The sequence below is a fragment of the Conger conger genome, chromosome 7, assembly GCF_963514075.1.
Source record: "Conger conger chromosome 7, fConCon1.1, whole genome shotgun sequence".
NCBI classification, from domain to species: domain Eukaryota; kingdom Metazoa; phylum Chordata; class Actinopteri; order Anguilliformes; family Congridae; genus Conger; species Conger conger.
The window spans coordinates 62,949,585-62,966,241 of NC_083766.1; the positions used below are offsets into that span (position 1 = coordinate 62,949,585).

The 16,657-nt window shown below is 44.2% G+C and overlaps 1 protein-coding gene and 1 long non-coding RNA gene across 2 annotated transcripts in view; one reads left to right on the top strand and one right to left on the bottom strand.

Moving 5' to 3' along the window:
- The first annotated feature begins 10,017 nt into the window (after positions 1–10,017).
- On the top strand, positions 10,018–13,010 carry LOC133133966 (zinc-binding protein A33-like). Its single transcript, XM_061250288.1, has 5 exons — positions 10,018–10,095; positions 10,181–10,411; positions 10,760–10,782; positions 11,415–11,533; positions 11,983–13,010. Exons 2-5 carry the CDS (start codon positions 10,214–10,216, stop codon positions 12,510–12,512), a joined length of 870 nt encoding a protein of 289 aa, XP_061106272.1. The 5' UTR covers positions 10,018–10,095; positions 10,181–10,213; the 3' UTR covers positions 12,513–13,010.
- Positions 13,011–15,028: 2,018 nt separating this feature from the next.
- The window catches only part of LOC133133796 (uncharacterized), a 3,491-nt gene continuing 1,862 nt past the window's right edge, over positions 15,029–16,657 (bottom strand). Inside the window, exon 2 of the long non-coding RNA XR_009709211.1 lies at positions 15,029–16,657. This exon is cut by the window's right edge and continues 464 nt beyond it. This is a non-coding gene — a long non-coding RNA (uncharacterized LOC133133796).

Here is a 16,657-nt window from a genome sequence, read left to right on the forward strand (position 1 = left end):
ACCACACACCCACACAGACTGTATAACCACACACCTGTAACACACTCTACACACACACCCATCACACACACCCCAACCTTATAACTACACACCCATGAAACTCACATTGTTCCCATGGCAGCTGTTTGTCTGTCAGCATGGCTGACGGGTGAGGAATAGCAGTGGGGTGAGGTATAGCAGACAGGTGAGGTATTGCAGACAGGTCAGGTATAGCAGTGGGGTGAGGTATAGCACACAGGTCAGGTATAGCAGTGGGGTGAGGTATAGCACACAGGTGAGGTATAGCAGTGGGGTCAGGTATTGCAGACAGGTCAGGTATAGTAGGGGGGTGATCTTGCGTGATCTCATTGGAAAAGCAGAGAGAGAGAGAGTGTGTACAATATAGTTCTACAATATTGGGTCTGTCGCAGATCACGCAACATTCCATAATATGAGCCATGTCAGTATATCAACGCTGCCGCATCTTGCAATGAACAGCTGTACAGTTTTAGTTTGAGTGGAACAGTGTTAGAGTCAAAGACCTTCCCTATGACTATGTGCAAATGTCACTGTATTATACTGTAATCGAGTATTGGCAGTAGATTGTGTCCTATTTTCACTGCATAGATCCATTCAGACAGCGCAGTATGTGCCTGAGGCAGGGGCCATTTTGGGCGGCCATATTTTCCCCGTTGCCTGGCCAGGGATGATGTTGCTTGTGATGTGGACGAGGTGATGTGGCCAGACCCTAACAGAAGGTGCAATCTATAAACCATCCACCCCATCCCTTACAATATTCTGTCATTATTTTTGTTTCCTTGAGTTTACAGTAACATATTGTATCGATTACTATACTGTAATTCAAATTTTCTTTGTGTTTTTTGCTTGTTGTAAAAACCTGGAATTGAAAAAAAAAAAAGCTGTATTTATTTTTCTCTGAAGTCTTTCTATTTATGTGTTTGTTGAAATGAGAGTAGTTGTACTGTACTGGAACAATCTTTCACAGAAGCCTGTATGAGAAAATGTAAAAGTATACAAAGCACTAAAGACAGCAGTGTTTTGTATGAAGTACATCCTTGTGTTGTTGCTGCTTTGAAAGCGTAATTCAAATGGTGGATGTGTGTATCATGTTGCAAAAATGCCATTTTGAAAAACAATTGTTAGGTTTTGATTGCAACGTTTCATTTTGCCACAGAAGTGAGATGTTATGTGTTTTATTTGGCTTGTGTGTAGAGTTTTGACTCAATGAGGCAAATTCCACAGTGGTCGAGTGTGTACATCACCAAGGCGTCCTCCATCACCATTCAACCCCTGGCCCCTACAATAGTGCCCATCTCATATCTGTCCTGGACTCACTACACGACATCCTCACTCCAGCCGAGCAGACGGATGGCCCAGAGCAGCCCAGGGACGTTGTCATCAGGGACAACGTGAGTTTCCACCGGGCTGCTCTGGTCCGCTACTGGTTCATCGAGCAGCCACGTTTTTCCGTTCTTTATCTACCAGCATATTCTCCATTTACAGCCCTATAGAGGAGTTGTTTTCAGCTTGGGGTTGGAAGGTATATGAACGCAGGCCCTATGAGCTTATACCCCTAAAAGCAATGGAGGAAGCATGTGGTGATGTAGCGGCTGAAGCATATCAGGGCTGGATTCATACAGCTGCTGAAGCATATCAGCTGGATTCATCTAGCGGCTGAAGCATATCAGGGCTGGATTCATACAGCGGCTGAAGCATATCGGCTGGATTCGTACAGCTGCTGAAGCATATCAGGGCTGGATTCATACAGCTGCTGAAGCATATCAGGGCTGGATTCATTCAGCTGCTGAAGCATATCAGGGCTGGATTCGTATAGCTGCTGAAGCATATCAGGACTGGATTCATTCAGCTGCTGAAGCATATCAGGGCTGGATTCATCCAGCGGCTGAAGCATATCAGGGCTGGATTCATTCAGCTGCTGAAGCATATCAGGGCTGGATTCGTATAGCTGCTGAAGCATATCAGGGCTGGATTCGTATAGCTGCTGAAGCATATCGGCTGGATTCATACAGCTGCTGAAGCATATCAGGGCTGCATTCATACAGCTGCTGAAGCATATCAGGGCTGGATTCATACAGCTGCTGAAGCATATCAGGGCTGCATTCATACAGCTGCTGAAGCATATCAGGGCTGGATTCATACAGCTGCTGAAGCATATCAGGGCTGGATTCATACAGCGGCTGAAGCATATCAGGGCTGGATTCGTATAGCTGCTGAAGCATATCAGGGCTGGATTCGTATAGCTGCTGAAGCATATCGGCTGGATTCATACAGCTGCTGAAGCATATCAGGGTTGGATTCATACAGCTGCTGAAGCATATCAGGGCTGGATTCATACAGCTGCTGAAGCATATCGGCTGGATTCATACAGCTGCTGAAGCATCAGGGCTGGATTCATACAGCTGCTGAAGCATATCAGGGCTGGATTCATACAGCTGCTGAAGCATATCAGGGCTGGATTCATACAGCTGCTGAAGCATATCAGGACTGGATTCATTCAGCTGCTGAAGCATATCAGGGCTGGATTCATCCAGCGGCTGAAGCATATCAGGGCTGCATTCATACAGCTGCTGAAGCATATCAGGGCTGGATTCATACAGCTGCTGAAGCATATCAGGGCTGGATTCATACAGCGGCTGAAGCATATCAGGGCTGGATTCGTATAGCTGCTGAAGCATATCAGGGCTGGATTCGTATAGCTGCTGAAGCATATCGGCTGGATTCATACAGCTGCTGAAGCATATCAGGGCTGCATTCATACAGCTGCTGAAGTATATCATTGCTGGATTCATACAGCTGCTGAAGCATATCAGGGCTGCATTCATACAGCTGCTGAAGCATATCGGCTGGATTCATACAGCTGCTGAAGCATCAGGGCTGGATTCATACAGCTGCTGAAGCATATCAGGGCTGGATTCATACAGCTGCTGAAGCATATCAGGGCTGGATTCATACAGCTGCTGAAGCATATCAGGACTGGATTCATTCAGCTGCTGAAGCATATCAGGGCTGGATTCATCCAGCGGCTGAAGCATATCAGGGCTGCATTCATACAGCTGCTGAAGCATATCAGGGCTGGATTCATACAGCTGCTGAAGCATATCAGGGCTGGATTCATACAGCGGCTGAAGCATATCAGGGCTGGATTCGTATAGCTGCTGAAGCATATCAGGGCTGGATTCGTATAGCTGCTGAAGCATATCGGCTGGATTCATACAGCTGCTGAAGCATATCAGGGCTGCATTCATACAGCTGCTGAAGTATATCATTGCTGGATTCATACAGCTGCTGAAGCATATCAGGGCTGCATTCATACAGCTGCTGAAGCATATCAGGGCTGGATTCATACAGCTGCTGAAGCATCAGGGCTGGATTCGTATAGCTGCTGAAGCATATCAGGGCTGGATTCATACAGCTGCTGAAGCATCAGGGCTGGATTCGTATAGCTGCTGAAGCATATCAGGGCTGGATTCGTATAGCTGCTGAAGCATATCGGCTGGATTCATACAGCTGCTGAAGCATATCAGGGTTGGATTCATACAGCTGCTGAAGCATATCAGGGCTGGATTCATACAGCTGCTGAAGCATATCGGCTGGATTCATACAGCTGCTGAAGCATCAGGGCTGGATTCATACAGCTGCTGAAGCATATCAGGGCTGGATTCATACAGCTGCTGAAGCATATCAGGGCTGGATTCATACAGCGGCTGAAGCATATCAGGGCTGGATTCGTATAGCTGCTGAAGCATATCAGGGCTGGATTCGTATAGCTGCTGAAGCATATCAGGGCTGGATTCATACAGCTGCTGAAGCATCAGGGCTGGATTCGTACAGCTGCTGAAGCATATCAGGGCTGGATTCATACAGCTGCTGAAGCATATCAGGGCTGGATTCGTATAGCTGCTGAAGCATATCAGGGCTGGATTCGTACAGCTGCTGAAGCATATCAGGGCTGGATTCGTACAGCTGCTGAAGCATATCAGGGCTGGATTCGTACAGCTGCTGAAGCATATCGGCTGGATTCATACAGCTGCTGAAGCAAATCAGGGCTGGATTCGTATAGCTGCTGAAGCATATCAGCTGGATTCATACAGCTGGTGAAGCATATCAGGGCTGGATTCATACAGCTGCTGAAGCATATCAGGGCTGGATTCGTACAGCTGCTGAAGCATATCAGGGCTGGATTCGTCATGCCAGGCGATACTTTCCCTGCTTCTTGGTCTGGGAGAACATTGCCTGTGATGTCAATGAGGTCCTGTGGCCAGACAGAAACGAAAGACAGGATGCAGCCTAATTTTCTTTTTCTTTACAGTATACACCCGGGACAGGTTGCCAGTCCATCGCAGGGCACACACACCATTCACTCACACACTCATACCTACGGGCAATTTGGACTCTCCAATCAGCCTAACCTGCATGTCTTTGGACTGTGGGAGGAAACCGGAGTACCTGGAGGAAACCCACGCAGACACAGGGAGAACATGCAAACTCCGCACAGAGGGGGCCCTGGCCGACGGGGATTCGAACCCAGGACCTCCTTGCTGTGAGGCGGCAGTGCTACCCACTGCACCGTCCATGCCGCCTGAGATGTATACAGGATTTCAGAATAGAAAAGAATTATATTCTTGTATTTCTGTGTTTTATATTTGAGTTTGAAAACATAACAGTTTACAACAGGCTACTGAATGTACAGTATGTAGTGTAACACTGGAAATGCAAAAGGCCTAGATTATCATAGTAGTGTTTTGTGTTTGTTTGTGATTGTGTTTATAGTTTTTTGAGAAAAGAGGGAATTGCTTCATAAGTCTCCTAGCAAATCTCCTGATCGACTTCTCGTCTTCTCATTGGCTCCGGTGTAAAACGCGAAACAGCGCCACGGCTCCGTTGCGGTCCACGCGGTGGCCGAAAATATATCGTAGTGGTTTAGGACTACCATTGAAATGAATGGGTTTCGGTTTAGGGCGTTTTTTAGCATGCAAATTGGCTTACGGACAGCCAGTACACACACTCCACATGTCATGTGTTTGCAGGGCAGTGGAGAAACAGGCATGGTGACCTCCACAGGAAAACCAACACAACACAAAGAACTGATATTGGCACTAATAGACGCACTGCAATTCCCGAAACAATTGGCCATTATAAAATGTGCGGCACACACAGGGAAACAAGATATGGTATCGCTGGGCAACAAAAAGGCTGATGAAGCAGCAAAACACACAATCTCTGTAATGGCACATACAACAGAACAAAAAATTGATTCGGATCTGGAAAAATGACAGGATATGCGAAGACAAACACTAGAACCAGAAAAAAAGATTGTGGGAGAAACATAACTGTAAATTCCACAAAGATACTGGATACTGGGCCCAGAGGGTAAACCAGTACTTCCAAGAAATTTAATTGACTTGGTTTCTGAATTGAGTCATGGGAAGACCCATGTCTCAAAAGGAGTGATGGTAGACCAAGTCAGAGAAGTGTTTACAGCATTCAGATATACAACTTACTCACAAAATGTTTGTAAAAAGTGGCAAGATCCCAGGAGCTGAATATCCATTCCAGTTTTGGATGATGGATTTCATCTCCCTTATGCCAAGCGAAGGCAAGAAATATTGCTTGGTGATGATTTGCCCATATTCAGGATGGGTGGAAATTTTCCCTGCAGCACATGCAGACCATAATAGTGGCAAAAGCATTGTGCAGGGAAATGATTCCAAGGCACGAAGTGTCGCAAAGATTATAAAGTGACAACGGACCAGAATTTGTAAACACGGTCATTGCACATATTGGTAAGCAATTGGACATAGAACTCAAAAACCACTGTGCCTATCACCCTCAGTCAGCAGGACTGGTGGAAAGAACAAATGGCACTATCAAAGGGAAATGGCGCAAAATGATGCAAGAGACGGGGAAGAATTGGACTCACTGTCTCTCCCTGGTACCATTAAGCATGAGAATTCTGAAAGGACAGAGAGGTCTCTCCCCATTCCAGATAGTATATGGGAAGCCATAGATTATGCCCATATTTGGAAAGATAAAGAAACCAGCAGATGACCAGACCCTGGTAGACCACATGAGGGCAATGTTAGAACAAGAAAAACTGTTATCAGTTCTGTCTCACCCCCACAGAAGCCAGTAGAACCAGAAGACGATCCAGTGGTGAGACCAGGAGACTGGGTGGTGGTGTTGTTGACCACACCCACAGCAGGAAGAATTGCTGAAAGATCTTCCTGGGTGCACCTCACTCACTGTAAAAAGGCAAACACAGCAGTAACAGAGGGACAAGCAGACATCTAAGAACTGAAGACCGGTTACAAAGGGGGGTGAATACAACAGGTATCATCCGTCTCAAACCCGGTGAAGAAAACAACAACAGTTCTTGGGATTAGTCGCTGCCCACTAGCTAAAATGAAATGAACAACCTTTAAGAGAACAGCAGCTGCAGGGCTGGCTGTGGGAATAGTGCTGATAACAGGCTTACTGTGCGTAATAACAGAGGAGCACCACAAGCCCATTCCAAAACAGGTAACTGATTATCATAAAAGAGCAGCTGCGAGCAGTGATTGGTACCGGTGGGTTAACAAAACAACACTGGCACACCATCCCACAGGTGACTGCCTGGTGTGTAGTGGGCCTCAATTTGTGATAAAGCCTTTGCCTATAGTTCCACACCCTCATATGTGGAGTAAATGTGAGGCCTTCCAAACAGGGCCAGAAATGAAGGTGTGGGATAAACAACAGGAGAGGTTAAACTGCACGTGCCCAACGTGTGCTGCGGTGGAGTCTGTGTAATGTTGGGGGAGCAGTGTTGTATTTACATTCCCAGCCCTACAGGGGATGGAGAGGGACTGGACGCAGTTCTGAAGAAGACGTCTGAAAAGATGCAGGAAGGAGCAGGGACCACTAATTGGCTGAAAAGATGCAGGACGGAGCAGGGACCAGTGATTGGCTAGGAGGCCTGGGGAGGTGGTTCTCTGGCTGGGCCGGCATCCTGATCACCGGGCTGACGATTGTCGGACTGTTTCAGACTCGAACAGTCCAAAAGAGAACCGGACTATGATAATAAATATGATGACGTGAACTTGGCAGGATTGCCTAATAAGTTTGCTGAAGAGTAGAGTCCACTATAAAAATGAACCCTCTGTTGAAAACCTGAAAGGGAGAGGCAGATTCAAATTAAAATAGTGTAGAGTAATCATTAGGAGCGTTGTAATGATCAACAGACTGATTCACACCCCACACCCTGGAATGCAAAAGGAATAGTGGTTTGGTTCCCCTGTGTCTCCAACTACAGGAACAGGAAGAAGTAACACCGTGAAACAATACCAATTTTAGCCTGATTCATGTCATCTGTGAAGTTCTAAAATGCATAGAAGTTAAGGTCCTTCATGCTTTTTTTGTCACCCCACACGTTATAAAATAAGGATCCCTTGTTACTAAAACAATGGTATCATAAAATAGTGTATAGACACACACCCAAACCGCACATTACACACACTAAGGTCATGCAGACAAACGCACCACACACTCCCATAACATACACCCAGGAACTCCCAGGGCAGATAAGTCAGGTATAGCAGATCGGTGAGGTAGAGCAGACGGGTCAGGTATAGCAGATCGGTGAGGTATAGCAAGAGGTACTGCTTAAATGGTTATACAAATAAGTCTCTCAATCCAATCTACTGTCATCAGGCTCCTTGTTTATTATATTTATGCATACAGACTGATAAACATTACAGTAATTTAACCTGTTAAATTCCCAGCTCATGACTTTGGCTCATGTTGTGGAAATATCCTCTTTTTCCTATTTCAGTAGAGGGTGAAGAACCCGGTTCAACACAATCAGAGTATTTTAAGACTTTATTCGTCGCTTGCAAGCCAATAAAGAATTGGGGGTATGTGCTCACTGACACTTTCCCCCAAAATGCAACAGAGGGCCGTCCCTTTTTTACCTGTCTCTTCGCTGAACACATGACAGAGTTTTAAGCTGTCTAAGCACCAGTCTTGTCCAAGGTACAATGTTTAAGATTTCTAAAGATGTTTACTCCCAAAGGGTATGTGTATCATATTGCGTATCCTATTGTGGTGCCCTGTCGCGTAGTGGTTAAGGGACATGACTCCCCCAAGGTTGGTGGTTCGATCCCCGGTGTAGCCACAATAAGATCCGCACAGCCGTTGGGCCCATCAACAAGACCCTTAACCCTACATTGCTCCAGGTGAGGATTGTCTCCTGCTTAGTCTTATCAACTGTACGTCACTCTGGATAAGAGCATCTGCCAAACACAATTAATGTAATATTGATTGCTCATCAGGGGGCTGGGTTGGTGTGAGCGCATTAAATACACAGAAGTCAGGGCTTGATATCATACCTTATCTTTTCTCGTAAACAGCCTCCCCTTATCAACTTGCCACAAGCTGCAGTCTGAATGTTCCAGCTCAGCAGTTTGGCACGCTGTCTTAATGTATAAAAACACAGTTTATGCAAACTTATACATTGTAGGATTTATAAAACATACAAAAGTCAGGATTTAGAAAATTTCCCTCTACAATCAGCCCAAAATGACTTTGGCTCTGCCTCAGATTACTTGGGCTCAGCCCCAAATGTATTCAAAGTTTGGTGACGCCCCTGGCAGTGAAGAAAAGTGAAACTAAGCAACATTTTTAGCAGAAGCTCAGAAGAGACGGAGACAGAATGAGGTCTGCATCTTCTCTCCTGTAAGAGGAGCTCTCCTGTCCTGTGTGCTCTGAAATCTTCAGGGATCCTGTTGTCCTGAGTTGCAGTCACAGCTTCTGTAAAGCCTGTCTGCAGCAGTACTGGGATGAGAAGGGATCTCAGGAGTGCCCAGTTTGCAGGAGAAGATCTTCTGAGGACGAACTTCCCTGTAACCTGTCTCTGAGGAAGGCCATTGAGATGTTCTTAAAGGAGAGAAGTCAGAGAGCTGAAGCAGGATCTGAAGTGCTCTGCAGTCTGCACAGTGAGAAACTCAAACTCTTCTGTCTGGATGATTATGAACGCCTTTGTGTCGACTGTTTAACAGGATCACACAGAAATCACAACTTCTGTCCAATGGAGGAGGCTGTGCTGAAATCTAAAGTAAGTAAATAAATGATTCTCGAAACTGCAAACAAGTTTGGTGGATCAAATACTGCTTTGTTTGTGAAAACTTCAGAAAAACATGAAAACCACAAACCTTGACCAGTTTTATAGAGGCTGCAGAAACGTAAAGGTAGCTGTTTGAAAACAGAATTGAAACTTTAATTGTTTAATTATTATTTGCTTGTAAACAGAATGAAGTTTTTATTTAACAAATTTCATTTGTATATTCTTGGTGAATGAAAATGATTTGGATTATGAAAAAGTTGGTTTTGTGGTGCGCTTGGTGAAGCTTATCAAGCAGCTCAACTCAAAACATAATGAAAAAAAATTATTTTATTAATTATTCATTATTAATATTCAATAATTTTTATTGAATATTAATAATTCAATAATGAAGTATTTGCTGTAGTTCCAAAGAGGAACCATTTTAGTTCTCAGGCCTGACTGCAGTTTGAGCTCCTAACTATGTGTCACATGACTGACAGAGAGAGACAGGGGGGAGGGGCAGGAGTGTGGAGACATTCTCAGAGCTGTGTTAGGGAGCAGTGCTCAGCATGGGACAGTAGGGGTCAAAGTTCATGCCTTATTGTGCTGTATCGTAAATTAAACATTTTCATTTTTTTGAATGGAATTTTCACAAAAAAATAGAGTGTATAAGTTTTGTAACTTTCTGCAGTCACACCTGTTTACCTGGCATGTCCTGTCATAGAGGCAGGGCACTGATATGTGTCTCAGTGAGCACAGTGTTTTTACTCAAGCTGTGATCTAAGTCTCTATTCTGGCTCCCCTCTGTCTGAGCAGGGGCTCTTGTGCTGTCTGTGTAGGTATTGAAGTTTACTGTGGGTCTGGTTCCTCAGTAAAGTGTGGACTCTGTCATTTCTTTCCAGGAGAAACTCAGGACTGCACTAGCTCCACTGCAGAAGAAGCTAGAAGCCTTTAATGCAGTGAAACTAACCTGTGATCAAACAGCAGAGCACATCAAGGTACTGTACTGAGGTCTTTAAATCACAGTGTTGAAAATGCAGCAATGGATTGTGCTGAAATGATGGTGAATAATGTTTATTCCAGAGCCAGGCCCAGCACACAGAGAGACAGATAAAGATGGAATTTGAGAAACTTCAGCAGTTCCTAAAAGAGGAAGAGGCAGTCAGGATCACTGCACTAAGGGAGGAAGAGGAGCAGAAGAGTCAGATGATGAAGGAGAAGATTGAGAAGATGACAGAAGAGATATCATCCCTTTCAGAACAAATCAGAGCCATAGAACAGGAGCTGGGAGCTGAAGACGTCTCATTCCTGCAGGTAAGACCTGTTCACTCTGTGTCTGTAGGACTCTATACAAACTGCTGTTAATGCTCGCAAACATTCATTGTTACAGTATTCTCTTAAGCACCTTTTCTTGTTAACTTGCAAATATCATCAAATCTCTTCAAAGCTTTATCAAGCCAGATAAGTATAGTCTCCTTTTTATCATCAACCTGCTACAACCACTCTGTACACATGTATAACCATGTTAAAGCAGCACATTTATTTTTCTGTGTCATATCTAAAGCATGTTCAGTAGTCTACAATCAGATATGTGGTCTCTAACACAGTATTAATGGACTGAGTATGGACTACAGTGAGAATAATTCACTCTCCTTATTTCAGAGCTACAAGGACACACAAAACAGGTCAGCAAACTCCATCCTCTCTCATCAGTTTAAATATGAAAAGTCGTTTATTAGCTCTGTAGTGTTCTAACAGTGAGGTACTGTGGAATGTGTTTGAAATGCCTCTCTCTGTAATAATTACTGCAGTTTAGTAATGACTACATATGAAGGGAACATTTAAAAATATTAAAGTTATTAAATTAATATTTGCCTCTAATATAGTGTGTGTCCCTCAATGGGGCTGTGAGTGTGTGTCTCTCAGTGGGGCTGTGAGTGTGTGTCTCTCAGTGGGGCTGTGAGTGTGTGTCTCTCAGTGGGGCTGTGAGTGTGTGTCTCTCAGTGGGGCTGTGAGTGTGTGTCTCTCAGTGGGGTTGTGAGTGTTTGTCCCTCAGTGGGGCTCTGTGTGTCTCTCAGTGGGGCTGTTAGTGTGTGTTTCTCAGTGGGGCTGTGAGTGTGTGTCTCTCAGTGGGGCTGTGAGTGTGTGTTTCTCAGTGGGGCTGTGAGTGTGTGTCTCTCAGTGGGGCTGTGTGGCAGAACGCTGGGAGGGATGGAGCCATTTTCTTACAGAATGAAGATCTGATGTTGCTGCTGATAATCTTCTATGGTAATGAAAGCACGCCCACAGCACAAGTGACTCCTGAATATTATTGCAGAGCCCAGTGCACACTGGGGGATCCAGAGAAGGTCTCAGGAGTGCTGATTGATGTGGCCAAGCACCTGGGCAATCTGAAGTACAGAGTGTGGGAGAAGATGCTGGGGACTGTTCAATACAGTGAGTACTGGGGGCAGGGAGCTCCACATTGTCACTGTACAGGGGGAATCTTCAGCATCCTTTCCACAAGCTGATGAAGCCAGTCAGAGTCATATTGGTTTAAGAGCCCTGGAGTGAAGAGACTGAGCACCAGTCCTTAATCTCACTGATGCTCATAATAAAATGCTATTTTAAGGGTGATACTGTATTTAAGGGGAAGGACAGGAGCTACATTGGTATACACATACACATACACACAAACACTGACAGGCTTTGCTCCCTCTTACAAGGATTGTACAATGTGTGATTTATGAAATATTATCCTTCAGTTCTGGTGTTTCTCTCACACATGTATCTGAGGCTATAATGTTGTTCTTGTGAAACCCAGTTTATATCAGTAGGAGCCCATTGTGTCTGACGGTTTCCCTTTGTGCAGATCAGTGCTGACATCTCATTCTCTGTCCCTTCAGCTCCTGTGACTCTGGACCCAAACACAGCACATCCCAAACTCTCACTGTCTGAGGATCTGACCAGTGTGAGATACAGTCGTGAGAGACAGCAGGTTCCTGATAATCCAGAGAGATTTGATTGGTGGTGTTGGGTGCTGGGCTCTGAGGGATTCAGCTCAGGGAGACACTGCTGGGATGTAGAAGTGGGGGGAGGGGACTGTGAGGTGGGTGTGGTCAAAGAGTCCTTCAGCAGGAAAGGGGATGTGGATCCGAGCTCAGCAGAAGGAGTGTGGGGTATTGAGCAGAACAGGAGTGGGAAATACACAGCCCTGACCTCCCCACCTACAGTCCTCACTGTGAAGAGGAAACTCCAGAGGGTCAGAGTGCAGCTGGACTGGGACAGGGGAGAGGTGTCATTCTTTGACCCCAGTGACAACACTCCTCTCTACACTTTTAAACACTCCTTCACTGAGAGACTGTTTCCATTCTTTGGTCCGTCTCCTCACAGGATGCAGATCTGTCCACTGAAGGTGTCTGTGAGTGAAAAATAGCACTGAGGGATTGTGGGTAAACATCCACTGAAATAACAGGGCTTCATTTAGTCACTTCTGAGCAGGTTTATAAAAATATTTGCAGATTAAACAAAAACTAAATTATTTGAAAAATAAATGCAATTTAATTTCTTTGATATAACCTCAAAATGCTAATGCTGAGTAATTCCTGTGGTATATGGTGGTATTGTAAGTACACTGGTGTGTGTGTAATGAGTTGAGTGTAATAAATACACCAGTGGAATCACTCCAGACTGCTGTGTGTTGGGTAAGCTATGGAAAACGAACTTGCGTGATTAGCCTCATCTCTGCAGAGTGTGTGTTTGTTCAGTACGTGCTTGTGTGTGTACCTTTACTGAACCACTGGGTGGCGCCATTTACTGTCCTGTCATTTCCATCCTGACCAAGGTATATGAAGTCGCTCATCATAGTCAGTTTTAACCGACTTACCCCGAAGAGTTCCCGGATCAAAAAATAAAAAGTACAGTTCGGATTAAACCGATTTTTGCCCGGATGTTTTCATTTTCTCAATGATGTTTCTCCTTTGAAATATTTTTGGAATTAAAAGCGATTTGGTTCTCCGGATCATTGCCGTTGTCGGTAAATGAGGGTATGCAGCTTTAAGAGTGGGAATCATGGGGGTTGTTTCTGTTTTGAGTGTTCTGATTGGTCCGTGTGCGTTTTTAGTTGTTGCGTGGCGTTTTGAAAGCGATCATGGCCGCGCAGAAAAGCCCGTAGTAATGTAATTATTTTCGGTGCAATAAAGGAAGCAAATGGCTCAGCTGTCTTCGTTTCTGCAGCCGAAACCAATTAAGTCTTTAAGTTGGGTATTACATAATTCGCAGCTTCGGCCCTGGAATCGAAAAGGAGTAGTGGTTCGCTCTCCCAACTAGGTGACGGTTCGGAGACAGCAGGAAAAAGTAACACCGTGAAACAATACCAATTTTAGCCCGATTCGTGTCTTCTGTGAAGTTCTAAAGTGCATAGAAGTTGAGGCCTCCCATGATTGTTTTGTCACCACACGTTCTAAAATTAGGAGCCGTTTTTGCTAAAACAATGGTGTCATAAAATAGTGTATAGTTAGAACAGTTAGTAGTATTGCTTTCATTGTTAAACTTGATTGAATGGAAATTCCCGGATTTTTAAATAAATAGAGAAACTCCGAAAATGATAAGCCTTATACTGTATATATTATCTACTCTAAGATAGTACCTCAAGGGTTAATTAAGCTCTGGTAGCTGTCGGGAGCATTTTCCCTATCTCATTCAGTTTATGGCCAAACACACTCGAGAAGCCCTTGTCTTGGGTTCCCACTGCTGGCGATTTCCAGGAACTACAGCAAGTCGTTCTGCGGGTAATAAACGTTATTGCGCGCGATTGCGGAACAGACGTGCGTTCAAGATGGCAAACATTTATTTCTGTTTGCCACGAATGGTAGTTAGTTTGAGAAGGTAGTGCGCCGCGAACAAAAATGACTGCAAAAATGGCTGGGGAAAACAAAAATAATAAATCACAAGTTAATCAGCAGTGAATCAGCTGGCTTGTCAGGGCATGGGACAGAAGAACCGTGCGCAGACAGGATAAGAACATGACAGGCTTTATTAACAAAGGGCAGATCCAACGCGTGATCCAGCAACAGGCAATGGTCGTAATCCAGGCAGACAGATGCATGCAGGGTGATGAGAAGAGTCGTCAGCAGATAGGCAGAGTTCAAAAACAGGAAGGCAGTCCACACAGGCCAAAGTACAAACACAAAGTCCAAAAAACACGGGAGTCCAAAACCGGGCAAACGTCAAAACTAGAAAGTATAAAAAATAATAAATGCACAGAAAATCAGACAGAGAAACCGGGTCAGAAAATACAGCTAGAACCGTGGTAAAGGAATAAACAAGGGCAGAAACAGGAAGAGACAAACTAGCCAAGGAAAAGAGCAAACAGGTGGGCTTAAATACAAAACTGAGCAGGTGAAACGAATGAACAGAAAACAGAACTACGAAAAGCAAAGTGGGATACAAAAGACAAAACGCAGGACACAGACAGATGCACAGACACACAGACAAACGGAAAAAAACAACGGGCAAAGGGCACAGATATGATATTGCTGGCATTGTCAGACCTAAGTTACGACCATTTCATTTAAAAAGGCGCTGGTGAATGTACATTTTAAATCACACATATTTAGTCGCAAACGCACTGACCGATGAGCTTCACGCATGGCTCCTGCAAGTTCTCCCACGCGTGCGCCAACCAGGTGCAGTGTGCAGAATGTAGAGTTGACATCTTTCAGACCGACAGAAATAAACGTTGTATAGGCCAGGGGTGCACAACAGGAGCCGATCCGTTTTAAGGATTGTTTGGCCGGGTAAGGATTTTTAATTTAGCAAGATGAACAACATGCACTGCATGGCTGTTTTTCATCTAGATTAACTGAAATATAATGCACTCAGTGGTTGTATAACAAATAAATAAATAAGTAAGTAAATACAGTGGAAATGAAAATTATTTCTCTGACTGGAGACTTTCAAACAGTTTAAATCTTTAATGGGTTGTGCACAGAATAATATACAAAACATTTTTTTATACAGCAGTTCATTATTATCAGCATTACCTGTGATTATTATTAATTTACTACAGCTTTGTACTGTTCTTATTTTCATTATTATAATCATTATAACTTTTTAATAGTAATTTGTATTCCTCTGCTCATATCCTTTTCTTTCAATAAGATTGTCAGTTAGATATCTGTGTCAGTAGTTTAACACACATACACCACAATTACAAATCCTCTTATTGGCTACATTTACACTGTCACGCATCTGACACTGCTTCGTCACTTTCAGATGGGATGTTTTCGCCCTGCGTGTCCACGCTGCAACTAACCAGGGTGGAGAGACCTTATGTACGTGTTCGATGTATGTATGCATGTGTGTATGTGTGTGTGTGTGTGTGTATGTGTGTGTATGTATGTGTGTGTGTGTGTATGTATGCATGTATGTTTGATCTGCACTTCATTGTACGTCGCTCTGGATAAGAGCGTCTGCTAAATGCCTGTAATGCAATGTAATGTAGGCATATGATGTAGAAACTCTAAATTAATTAGAATTAAATGCTGTATACCAGGGATGCCCAACCTGTAGGTTGTCACTCCAACCCTAATTTGGCACACCTAATTATAATAAATAGTAGCTCAGCGAGACCGCTAGCTGTTGAGTGAGGTGTGCTTTGTTAGGGTTGGAGTGAAAACCTACAGGACGGTAGATCTCCAGGAACAGGGTTGGGCAGCCCTGCTCTAGCTGTTGAATGAGGTGTGCTTTGTTAGGGTTGGAGTGAAAACCTACAGGACGGTAGATATCCAGGAACAAGGTTGGGCAGCCCTGCTCTAGCTGTTGAATGAGGTGAGCTTTGTTTGGGTTGGAGTGAAAACCTACAGGACGGTAGATATCCAGGAACAAGGTTGGGCAGCCCTGCTCTAGCTGTTGAATGAGGTCTGCTTTGTTAGGGTTGGAGTGAAAACCTACAGGACGGTAGATATCCAGGAACAGGGTTGAGCAGGTTAACTTATGGTTATCAGACCCCCTTGTTTTCACATTGTGTGAAAAATCTGAAAAACAAAACTATGCCAGATAATCAGGACAGTTTAAATGTAACCTCTCTGTGGAACAAACAACAAGACTGGACATCGTCACAGGTTTAAACCTCATACTTGCTTTCAAAGTTTCTCCCCACAGATTCAATACAAAATGCAAAACTCCAAACAGGGTTTCTGATTCTAATTAGTGTTCCCTATAAAGACAACAGACCCACAACACAGTGCACGCCTCCAGCCTGCACAAAGCCACAGACAAACCGTTTATTTAATGTTCTTGCCATTTTGCTGAACATTTCTTACGCGGGAAGAGAAGCAGTCTAGTGGATACACTAACAGGCTCCAGGCTGCCTGCTTCATTGCCTGTTTTCAAAAACGATGGAGACTTCATGAAATTATTAAACTTCATTCTTTTAATGTTTTTCTTCTGAAGAGTAGATATACAAACTGTAAAAGGTGATTGTATTTGGCTGTTAACAGTCTCCAGGTCTAAGCAAGTGTGTGCATCTTTAAGCATAGCTCAAACCTTTTCACCAGAGATGATATCACATAAACGTTT